Source organism: Lathamus discolor, chromosome Z, assembly GCF_037157495.1.
Source record: "Lathamus discolor isolate bLatDis1 chromosome Z, bLatDis1.hap1, whole genome shotgun sequence".
In the NCBI taxonomy this organism is placed as follows: domain Eukaryota; kingdom Metazoa; phylum Chordata; class Aves; order Psittaciformes; family Psittacidae; genus Lathamus; species Lathamus discolor.
The window spans coordinates 47,224,244-47,236,617 of NC_088909.1; the positions used below are offsets into that span (position 1 = coordinate 47,224,244).

At 39.4% G+C, this 12,374-nt stretch overlaps 1 protein-coding gene across 1 annotated transcript in view; it reads right to left on the reverse strand.

The window, feature by feature from the left end:
* Positions 1–1,391: 1,391 nt before the first annotated feature.
* Positions 1,392–12,374, reverse strand: part of SRFBP1 (serum response factor binding protein 1) — a 73,722-nt gene continuing 62,739 nt past the window's right edge. Inside the window, exons 5-8 of the mRNA XM_065663034.1 lie at positions 4,817–4,898; positions 3,222–3,954; positions 2,893–2,930; positions 1,392–2,166 (exon numbers count right to left, since the gene is read on the reverse strand). Of these exons, the coding sequence (XP_065519106.1) occupies positions 1,979–2,166; positions 2,893–2,930; positions 3,222–3,954; positions 4,817–4,898 (1,041 nt within the window). The 3' untranslated portion in view covers positions 1,392–1,978. The remainder of the gene's footprint in view (positions 2,167–2,892; positions 2,931–3,221; positions 3,955–4,816; positions 4,899–12,374) is intronic.

The window sequence follows — 12,374 nt, forward strand, 5'->3', positions numbered from 1 at the left end:
TAGGAGGAGAATAACACATATACTGACATCTGTTTAGGGTGCAGGAAAGAAAGCCCGAGTGGGGCAAATACATGACTAGGTAATAATATAAAGTGGACTGACTGGAACATTTAGCCTTCGAGAATTTAATACATGATGGCAGAATGAGCAGAAATTGCTGGGCTATAAATATTAATATACAAAGTCTGCAAGGGGGAGAGACAGTGGTGGCCATACCAATCTTTCTGGGTACCTGTGCCAGTGCTCTGTTGCCCTCACAGAGTTTTTCTTGTGTAAGCAGAACTTCTTGTATTTCAATTTGTGATCAGTGCCTCTTGTCCTGCTACTCAATAGCACTGAGAAGAGTCTGCCTTAATCTCCTTTACACTGCCCCCGTATTTACACACATTGACAAGATCCACCCCCCCGAGGCCTCTCTTTGGAACAGTCCCAGTTCTCTCAGTTTTCTAATCATATGTCATATACTTGATGGCTTTAATCATCTTGGTCACCCTTTGCTGGACTTGCTCCAGTCTGCCCTTGTCCCTCGTATACTGGGGAGCTCAGAACTGGACCCAGCACTTCAGATGTGGCCTCACCAGTGCTGAGTATAGGGCAAGGATCACCTCCCTTGTCCTGCTGGCCACACTCTTCCCAGTGCAGCCCAAGAGGCTGCTGGCCTTCTTTGCCAAGACATTGAAAAACACAGTTTTTCAAACAACTTCTACACCTTCGGGGATTTTTAGATTCCGTAAGTTTACATGATTTTAAGAGCAGACAAACCGGGAAAAAAGAAATTCATTGACAATTAATAAACACAATAAGCTACAATATCACAAGATGTCCCTGAACAAAACTGTAAGCTTGATGAGCTGGATGTGGACGATGTACTGTGTACTTCCTCTATCCCTATGCTTAAAGCACCCCTTTCTGACTGTTGAAGCTATTAGGATAGACAGACCTGTTGGTCTGACGCAGGACTGTTCTTAGGCATTACAGAATGCTACATGATTTCTAGAGCATATTGTCTTACACCCACTGCAGTCACTTACCAAGTTTCTGAACTAATTTATGAAAGACAGAAGTTTATAAAACATGGAAGATTATGTAAATAAACAACACTGTTAAAAATTATCAGTTCAGAACTTGTTTCAGTTAAGTGGTGGGAAAAGCCCCTGAAGAAAAATACAATGAAGATTTTACCTCATATCCCAATTAAAAGAACTCCCAAACTCAGAATGGCACTTAAAGGTGAAATGTTTCTTAGTGTAAAAAGAACCTTCAGTTTTTTAGCATTCTTTCAGAAACTGCAAGACAGAGATGCTGGAGTATCCAGATACATCCATTAGGGCAACAGTTACAGACACTCTCTCAGTTCTTCAAATCAGCAATATAATCAAAGGACAGAGATGACAAGTTCACACACCACTATTTTATTGCTCTCCAGAAATTTTCATATCATGCATACCACTGACCAGCTTTTCCAGATACCTGATATATTCATGTTTTGTAAAGTCTGTTTAAGAATCTCTTACTTTCAACTGCATCAGTTGAGATGTACTTGATAATACAGTTCTAGGATAATCACCTAAATACTTTGTATTTCCCCTTTTCTTGACATACAAGTCCTCATGTAGTTCAAAGCACATTTTTACACTAAGAAAAAACTCCAGAGAAACTGTAGTATTCCTACAGGGTACAAATGATGTTCCTAAAAACCATTCATTCATGTTAGGGTGTACTTCATAAATGGTGGCACTATGTAACGGGACTTATGAACCAGCAATGAATAACCACACATTAACCAAAAGTCCATTGAATAAATGAAGCAATCTTCATTATTAACAGATGATAAGTTCTAGCAGTTGCTGTTTTATAGGCTGCAAAGGATAAGGACAGTATAGCAAAAGTGTTCAAACAGCAGTTGTTATTTTATAAGAAAATAGCACGGGTTGCAAATCTGCAAGAATCTTCTTCCAGAATCTCAATTTACATTAGTTTAGTCATCAAATTTAATCTTTTTCCCTTGGAATGCTGTAATTTGAGACATTTGTTCCCTGCGTCTCTTGCTTGCTTCCCATGATGGATGAAGAGGCTGCTCCAAAAATGCTTTCTTATTGTCACATTTAACACCTGCGGTTTTTACAAAGGGTTGCTTCTTGAGCTGTGGTTCCTTTTTATAAAGAGCTGTGCGAGAAATACAAAATAAAACAGTTAACTATATAATGAACCTTCATAAAAATATGCTAAACCTACCTTGGAATTGCAGATATTTTCAACAAATTCTTAATGAGCCATGTAGAACACATTCATCTGAATGTTCACAGCAACATTTCCTCACCTTGCAGCCCAGTAAATTATGACTTGGTAGACTGCAGATAGTTCAGATTTATTATTACTGATTACATTCAAAATTTGTGTAGACCAATATTCAGCACAGCCTCAACTCTCTTCTTCACATAAACCAATGAGATATTACAGTGTAACTCAATATGACTGAAATGATACCCTTCAGCTAATTAATTAAAAAATGGTACCATATACTACAAATGGAATAAAATATTGAAGGAGCTACTGAAGGAATTACTCAAGAGATAAACTATCTGTTAAATTATCATAATCTCACACCTTTTCCTGTGCACTAACTACTCAACATGAAGTCAGACAGGAAAGGACTTTCCCGTGTAAACCCTACTTTAAGTATGTCTAATATTCAAAAACAGGTAATAGCAAATGATACCGACAGATTAAAATGAAAGCTCAACAATTTGACTATTTTAACAACAAATGTTAAAATGTGTGCTACAAAATTGAAATGAAACAAAAACCAACCTATCATGATTAGAATGCAGAGGCAACAGAATCTCAAGATGTTTTTACTCTTACAACTTTACCAGGTTAAGTAATACATACCTGTTCTTTCATTTTTGTGAGGCTGGTCTTTTGTATTTCTAAAAATAAAAAGAGAATTTAGGATTTTTCAATAGACTTGTAAGATAACAAACACTTGTGACTAAAGAACTGCCATCACCAAAACACTCACGCAATGACTTTTCCAGCATAATGTGCAAAACCCCTTGTATATTGATTCCTCTTTGTTAATAACAAGTAAAAATAGAAGTATTTACTTCAGGTCTCTTCAGGAATCCTCCCTATTTGGGAAGGGCTACTAAAAATCACAATCATCTGTATTACTGCGAAGAAAGCAGGGAATAGAGAACATAACAATGGGAAAAAATTACCTTCTCTTTTGAGATTTCTGATTAGAGGCAGACAAAGAACTGCAGAACATTGATTCTAGCTTGCTTGCTTTTGCATGTGGCTTTCCTTCTTCCACAATCAAATCTTGCTCTGCCCTAGCCACTGTGTTCTTTTCTTTCTTCACTATGTTCTTCTGAAGTCCATCCTTTGCTTTTACTGAAGAAAGAGCAGTAACTGCTGCTATCTTTTTCTTCCTTTTTACTTTGCCAACAAAGAAATCATCATTGCTGTCACTGTCAGAATCTGACGACTGGTTATAAAACCTCTCTTCAGTACTATCATCAAAGTACTCCTCTTCATTAGGATGTTTCTGGTCTCTATCATCATTTATTTTTATTGCATTTAATTTGTTCAAGCTTGTATTTTCTTTCCGTGTTTGATAGCCAAGTTTCCTTCCCATTTTATTCTGGCCGACTGCTTGCATTTCTACTGCCTGAAATGAAGGTTTTTCTAGAATATATGCTCTCTTAATTTCTACAGCTTTCTGCTCAGATTCACTCTCACAAAGCTCTTCAGCAACCTTATCAGTCTCTACGTTCATACTATCTCTTGTTTTGTGTTCACATCCTTGCTGGTTTTGAGCTAGTTTAAGATCCTGGTCATCCAAAACACTATTGAAATGTTGTGCTGATTTAGGCTCTTCTGATGTAGCCTTTTTTGAATGAGTGGCTTTGTCTGGGTTCTTTCTTGCATCCTTAAAAGCTTTTACAGCAGCTATAAAAAGGACAGAAGAAAAATCTTTTGTTGAAACTACACATGAGTTTATGTATATTATTTTAATATAATAAAACACTTTTGCACGTTAAATATGTTGCATAAGAAAAGCAGAATTGGAATTTCCTTATCAACCATTTACTGAACACATCGGACAAGAAATACTTGAGTCAAGCTGTGTCAGGGGAGGTTTAGACTGAATATTAGGAAAAAATTCTTCACAGAGGGTGATCAGGCATTGGAACAGGCTTGCCCAGGGCAGTGGTGGGGTCACTGACCCTGGAAATGTTCACAAACCATGCAGACGAGGCCCTTAGGGACATGGTTTAGAGGTGGACTTGGCAGTCCTGGGATAATGGTGAGACTTTATGATCTTAAAAGCCTTTTCCAACCTAGTTGATTCTATGATTGATTCTAAAGATATTACAGGTACAGGGTCAAGAAAAAACAGGAAGCAAATGTGAAATTATCTGCAACTGAACACACTGCTAAACTTGGGTTTAACTCTGAACTCTTCCATCAGCAAATAATCTGCAGCTAATAATCATGTTTATTTAGGGCACTTCTTTGCATGTAAGAACTGCAAACAAATAGTAAATAAATTGCTCAGATATAATGAAATGGGTATTTGTACCTGACCCTTTTCCAACGTCAATTTTAGTTGGGAAAATTGAGTTTAAAGAGAACAGGAGATAACCTAAAGAACCAGGACAGATTCCCTAAGGATTCTGGGGACAGTTTCCAGGCAATTTTAAGGGAGTCATTGCAAAACCTTTTAGCTGCTTTTGGGAATCCAGCTGTAATGCTCCTTTTGCCTTACATTAGTAAGCTACTGAAGTCATAAACAAGTAATATTTCATACCTTTAAGTTCAACAAATCTGGGTTTCAAGGTGGGGTGTGTTGCAAGTCTTGCAATGGCTCGCTCTGTTGCAGTACAATTTGGCTTTACAAAATAAATTCAAAGGCACAAAGTCAATAAAATGGTGGATGCTTTTACAGGTCTGTATCAGTTATGCTACAATACATACTAATGTGATTCTAGACTATTAACTAAACAAGAGGAAAGGCTTATGACACTGTAATATTTGATTTTTTTTTTCATTCTAAATGAGGACAAATGTGACTGCCCAAATATTGGCAGAAATGTAGCACATATGTAAGCAAACCTGTTATTTCTCAGGTACTGAATATGGGTAATGTGATTTTTATTTTAAAAACAGACACATCTTTCAGAGCTAACACACTGATTTTACATTCACTGTTTCTTGCACACACAAAGCAAATTCATGAACCCACTGAATAAAGAACATCATATTGGTAGAAGACATTCTGCATGAAAGAATACAAGCAGCTTGCAAGAAGTGCAGTATGAATGCCATGAAAGCAGACAAAATAACACAGCAGGTATTGAAGAAATATACATTAAACATGTGTAAGAGGCAATGTCTAACCTGATCTTTTAGACAAACAATACTGAATTTGATGTGGCAGAATACCAAAACTTTTTAGACTGATTCAAAGAACAAATATGATCTTCACACTTTAATTTGAAAAAAAAGGAAAAAAGTAGGAATTGCTTCTATGTCTGACTTTTCCTATTATATATTAGAAGTCACAGGTATGGCACATTATGAAAGCTACCTCATTTTCAGATTAGTGTCATCACTCTGCTTAAAGAACAACATGAGAGGTATTTAAGACTTTTCCAAAGACAGCTATGTTGTCTTTTTTGAAGGGAGGGAAACGAGGTGTAACAGGTTTGTAAAACACAAACTTAGCAGGAAGATCTCTTTAAGACTCCAGTGGAATTCTTTCGGAAAGAGGAGAAAAGACACACCTTCCTCCTTTTCTCCTACTGGTACTATGATGGATATATTTCTCAATTGTTGCTATTTGTGATTTGAGCCATATGCTACAGTAAGTACCACAGCAGAGGCCACACGAAGTAACAGCTAACAAATCTCATAAAGAACCAGGTAAGAGCCCCTTGACCCAAACTGAGCTGATTTTGGTGCCCGGCAACTCAGCAGAACATGCTACCTCTCCTGCCCTCAACAAACACTGCAACTGATGAGCCCAAGTCACAGGTATGTAAACTGCAGGGAATAAAGGGTGGAGATTGTACAGGCTTTGCCTTGGGAAGGAGGTAACTTTCTCCGCAATGGCCAAGATGGTGCTGTGCTTTGGATTTGTGACTAAAGCATTTTAGAGTTGATAATGTAGACAAATGAAGGATACTGATCACTTAGCACGTAAGCAGCTATAGGTACTCAAGCCTTAGGCTGCAGGCTGTAAACTTTCACCTAGATATGCTGAATTTTAACCTAGTTAGGTAAAAGGAGGCCCCAGAGCTGGTTCATGATGGAATATAAGGAAGCAAGGAAGGCCACTACGCTTGTCAGCAGAAGGTACAATCTTCAAGATAAGAAATCCCCTGCCTGGAGTCAATGAAGGCACCCACTGAGGAACAGGAAGACCCCAGACTTTAATATTACCTCTGTCTGGAACTGTCACAAGAGCAGTGGGTAGTTTAGATTATAACGGTGTAACTGCCCTTACCTGGTTTTCTTTGTTTGGGGTGACTCTACAGAGGCACCCAGCTTGAGCTGTTTCTTACCAATGTACTGAAAAACTGACTAGAGTCTGCTTGAGACTCTGCTAAAATCCTAAATAGATTAGGATTAAATTAGGATTCTAAATCCTAATTTAGAATCCTAAAGTTGAGCCAAACAGGGAAAAAAGTCTGCATTGAGTGTGTGTGTATTTGTGCATATGGAGTCAATATGGGGCACCCATTGGTTCACTAGAGCCGCCCACCACAAAGGGATTATGAGTCCTTGTGGTTAAAGTCTCAGCTGGTATGAATGTGACTCCTTGATTGTGTGACGAGTCCTTTTTCCCTAACATGTAAGATACCAATGATTTAGTTATTGCTGAGTACTGCTTGCACAACACCAAGGCCTTCTTTGTTTCTCACTCTGCCCTCCCAAAAAGCAGCCAGGGGGAAGGAAACACACCGGGGATAGCCGATCTGAACTGACCAAAAGGATATTCCATTCCATATCAAGTCATGCTCAGCAATAAAAGTTCAAGGCAAGGAAAAGGAAATGGGGTATGTTTGTGGTTATGGCATTTGTCTTCCCAAGTAACTTGGGTGAAAGAAAGCCCTGCTTTCTGTGATGTGGCTAAACATCTAGTCTCTGATGGGAAGTAGTGAATTAATTCCTTATTCTCCTTTGCTTGCACACACAGTTTTGCTTCACTTATTGAACTGTCTTTATCTCAAGCTACAAGTTTTCTGACTTTTGTTCTTCTGATGCTATCCCCATCCTGCGGGAGTGGGGTGAGTGAGCAGCTGTTGCTGGGCGCTTAGTTGCTGGCTGGGGTCAAACCATGACACAAACACTACCTAGTACATCAGCAATGCATGTTTAAGGTAACTGATTTGCTTGATGTAAAATTTCTCAGTGGGGATCTTACTTGTTTGCATGTACATTTTCTTCCAGCAGAATTATGACATTTAGTATAAACTTACGTATTCACTGCACAGAGACAGATGGACACTTCGTGCCAACTACTAGCTCAAGACAGTCACTTTCAGTGCATTGATCTGAAGGAAATGGAGCAGAAGATGACAATATGACTACACCAGAGCCAGTACTTCTAAATGCAAAACCATTTAATTGGTTTGCAAAATATAAATCTTGTTCCTCAACCAATGCAAAGCAAATACCATTTTTATTTCTTCTGCTGTAGTTCTAGAGCCTACAAAATATATCCAGGGTGTGTCCAATCACATTTCATATTTGAAATGCAGAGCATCTGAGAAATTTAGTACCTTCCTTTCTCCTGAATTCTCTGCTATTACTATTTCTTCAGGTCAAGAAAAACTGGAAAAATATTTTCTCTGTAGACTGTCTACAGAACTATGAACACTGGCCAGAGGAGATGGGTCAAAAGATGGGTCCATTTCCAAGGACCACAGGGTGGCTTACTTTTGGGCTAGCCTAGCTCTGAGAACTTGAAATCTGAATTTTGATCCCCATGTGACAGTGCTGCAGGCTGCCACCAGATTCCTGGGACAGCAAGCTCACATTTCTAAGAGCAAATGGTATTTTCTTTGGAGATTGTTCTATAGCTGGAAAATCTATTTCTGAACTTAATTAATACACTTTTTCCCTCAGCTACTTCCTGTGGGTTTTGAAAGAATATATCATGAAGTTCAGAAAGCAGCAGCAGCTTCTGTGCAACATCTGGTGTCCCTTAATTCGTATATTTATACAAAGGGTTTAGGCGTATACATGCCAGTCCATATGGAATAACCACATTTTTTCCTTATAGCAAAATACAAACACCATTCACACTGACAGAAGCCAACAAACATACAATATGACACTCACATTCTTTAAAATTCCCATTTTTCTGCTTTTTTGGCACATTCAATGCTCACTTTATTTTTCCTTAAGTATTTTCCAGTATATAAGAACCTTGGCAGAAAATAACACTTAACAGAAAAACATCAGCTATATTTATAGCATATACCCTTTCTGCCTCCTACTGCCCCCATTATGTTTAATTACAAAGACACTGGAATCATACACATTTATTTTCACATGTTCTTGTTACTTCTTGTATTATTTTACACTATTAATTTATTTTCACTCAAGAATGTCCTAGGTACTTTCCTTAGGAACTCATTCAGTGTGCAACTAAGGTGCTGCAAAGTGAACAAAGCAACTGAGTAGTACAAAGTCACACTTTTCAGCGAAAAGTTGCAGGCTACGTACAGAACCACCTGAAAGTCAGGGTCTCCTCAAACTTTATCTTGGTAAGTGATGCATTATTTCCCTATATAGTAATAAAAACGTCTCTCTATCATCACTGCTATGTTTCATTAAACTCCATGTAGACATTTAATTGAACTAATTTCACTGTCTGTATTTTCAAGTCTCTTGAAATGAAAAGGAACCAAAACTGCATAAACAGACATTCTTCATTCTGAATAGCAGATGTGCTCAGAGAGGAACAAGCCTCAAAACATAACTTGTCAGTCATACCATAATAAAGCAGCAGCTGTATAACTTACTCATGTGCAAACACACATACAAACTGTACAATGTGGCAATGACTGGGAAGAGAATGGACACTACAAGCTTGCTAAGATAGACTCACAATGAAAGTTTTGAGATATGGAATGGCTCTGAGGGCTGTCAGAACTGGGTAAAAAACCTCAAAAAACAAAAACGAAGCAGCAGCATGATGGAAACCTCAGCAGGTATTTTGTGGATAGTACCTGTTTCATACAACCACAGGCGATAAAAGTGAGAAAAAGAAACTCAACTGTCTCGGATAGGAGCCTCGGGGCAGGAGTTGTTAGGAATACCTTGTTAGCATGCTTAAGATGAGAGCGTCAGGAAAAATAAAAGGTCAGAAACCTGGGATTAACATGGGAACATGAAAAGGAGACTTCAAATCATTGGTTCATTCCAATTACTCTTCATGTTCAAATCTATTTTATGTTATACCCTCTCTTCTATAATTGTAATAATAGGAAAAAAAAGGCCAGGTTGGATGGGGCTTTGAGCAGCCTAGTCTAGTGGAAGGTGTCCCTGCCCATGGCAGTGGGGTTGGAACTGGATGATCTTTAAGATCTCTTCCAACACAAACGACTCTAAAGAGCTCGTATTTCTATTTTTCAATTGACTTTTGTATGAAAGGGTCTCACCAGCAACAAGACTGCTACTAGAAAAGTGTACCACTACAAAGACTACTACCATGATTTCAGGTAGGTGAAAGGACAATGCTTGGTGGCCCTGCATCTGTCACTTTAGATCACTGCTCAGTCATTTAAATTAATGACATGCAAATAGAGACATTCAGGGACCCCACTAACAAGTACTTGGTAAAAAAAAGCTATGACACAAAAAGTAACCTTGAATCAAGTCATACTCAAGTTCCTAAACTAATGGGAAGTGTAGTTTAATGTTGAGTGTAACAGCCTGATTTTAAGCAAAAAAAAAATGGCAGCGATAATGTTAACCAGAGTAAGCATCAAATCCCATAAAAATAAACCCTAATTCTGGGCCAAAACAAGATGTCATCACAATACCCTTTGTAGCAGCTTAGGAGAAGTGACTCTACTAGAAAAAAAAAAAAAAAAAAAGGCAAACAAAAAGCCCAACAGAAAACCTGTTAATCCACACGTTCCTCCTAGAGCTCTAACTAGTTACAGCTGTCCTTCCTAATAGCAGATGTGGTTAATGTGGAGTCACAGGGTAGCTGAAGGTGCCAAATCATGGCTGCTACCCAACTCCATCCCATGACCTCATACTGCTTTGGAATACAACCCTGGAGAAAAGTTATTTTCTGACTGTGAAGTGCTGCTAGCTCTCCCCCTTCCTTTATGTCTGTGAGACATATAACACATGATTTGTGGCTATCAGACATGAAGATTTTGTTATGAGAGGCAACTGGTTAATGCTATCACTCGTGGTAGCTCTGCTGTCTCTCTGCATGCAAAGGCAAGAGATTGTTTGCTGACTGTGTCTTGCTTTGACAATAGAAGGATGGATCAACTAGGAGATGCAGTAAACTGGTCTCCGTTAGATATAGCAACAGTTTACAAGTGAGTGGTTCTCCCAAATACTGAAACAATAGAGAACAATCCCATAGCATTCAAAGGAGAGAAACCTCAGCACTAAATGCTTCAGAATCTGCAATGGGAATGGACAGCCCAAACCTGCCAGATTTATAATCAACTTTTACTCAGCTTTTACTCAACTTTCCCAATTTTCAACATAACATCAAAATGATGGTACAGGTGTTATGAAGAAGCTATACATGCTTAATTAGCAAGAAAGGTAAGAAGCTCTTACAGCAATTAGTTCTGTATGGATCTTGGGAAATCATGCAAGTTGCAACATTTTTTTATTGGGCTATATACAGTTTTTAAAATAGACTGATGAATAATTTCCATTTGAAGCTAAAATATATGTCGCAACAGATTCAAAGCCTTTGGAAAAAACCTCAGCAGGATAATGTCTTGCAAAAGAACGAGAGCAGAAAAACTTGAAAATTTCTTACAAAGCTTCAAGATACATTAGTAAACCTGAAGTCCCCTTTGGCCTTTTTTTTTTTTTTTTTTCCCCAACCATTGCTACTGCTTATATTAATTTATGTTGTTTTCTGTTATGGTGGTAATTCAACCATGAAAATATTTTGGTATTTACCTTTTTATCTTGCAACCCATGGTGGGTTAACCCTGGCTGGAGGGCAGGTGCCCACCAAAGCTGCTCTATCACTATCCTTCTCAGCTGTGCAGAGGCGAGAAAGTATAAAAAAAGGCTCATGGGACAAGATAAGCACAGGGAGAGATCATTCACTTATTACCATCACAGACAAAACACACTTGACATGGGGAAAACTTAATTTACTGCCAATCAAATCAGACGCAGGCAGAGAAACAGAATCTAGAACACCCTGCCTCCATCCCTCCCTTCTTCACTGGCTCAACTTCAATCCCAAATTTTCTACCTCCTCCGTGCCAGCAGCACATGGGAAAGGGGAATGGGGATTGTGGTCAGTTCATCACACGTAGAATCACAGAACAGTTAGGGTTGGAAAGGACCTCAAGATCATCTACTTCCAACCCCCCTGCCATGGGCAGGGACACCTCACACTAAACCATCCCACACAAGGCTTCATCGAACCTGGCCTTGAACACTGCCAGGGATGGAGCACTCACAACCCTCCTGGGCAACCCATTCCAGTGCCTCACCACCCTAACAGGAAAGAATTTCCTCCTTATATCCAATCTAAACTTCCCCTGTTCAAGTTTTAACCCGTTACCCCTTGTCCTGTCACTACAGTCCCTGACGAAGAGACCCTCCCCAGCATCCCTACAAGCCCCCTTCAGGCACTGGAAGGCTGCTATGAGGTCTCCACGCAGCCTTCTCTTCTCCAGGCTGAACAGCCCCAACTTCCTCAGCCTATCTTCATGCAGGAGGTGCTCCAGACCCCTGATCATCCTCGTGGATGATCATCCTCTGGACTTGTTCCAGCAGTTCCATGTCCTTTTCATGTTGAGGACACCAGAACTGCACACAATACTCCAGGTGAGGTCTCACAAGAGCAGAGTAGAGGGGCAGGATCACCTCCTTCGACCTGCTGGTCACGCTCCTTTTGATGCAGCCCAGGATACGGTTGGCTTTCTGGGCTGCAAGCGCACACTGCCGGCTCATGTTCATTTTCTCATCGACCAGCACCCCCAAGGCCTTCTCTGCAGGGCTGCTCTGAATCTCTTCTTTGCCCAATCTGTAGCCGTGCCTGGGATTGTTCCGACCCAGGTGTAGGACCCTGCACTTGTCGTGGTTAAACTTCATAAGGTTGGCATCAGCCCACCTCACAAGCGTGTCAAGGT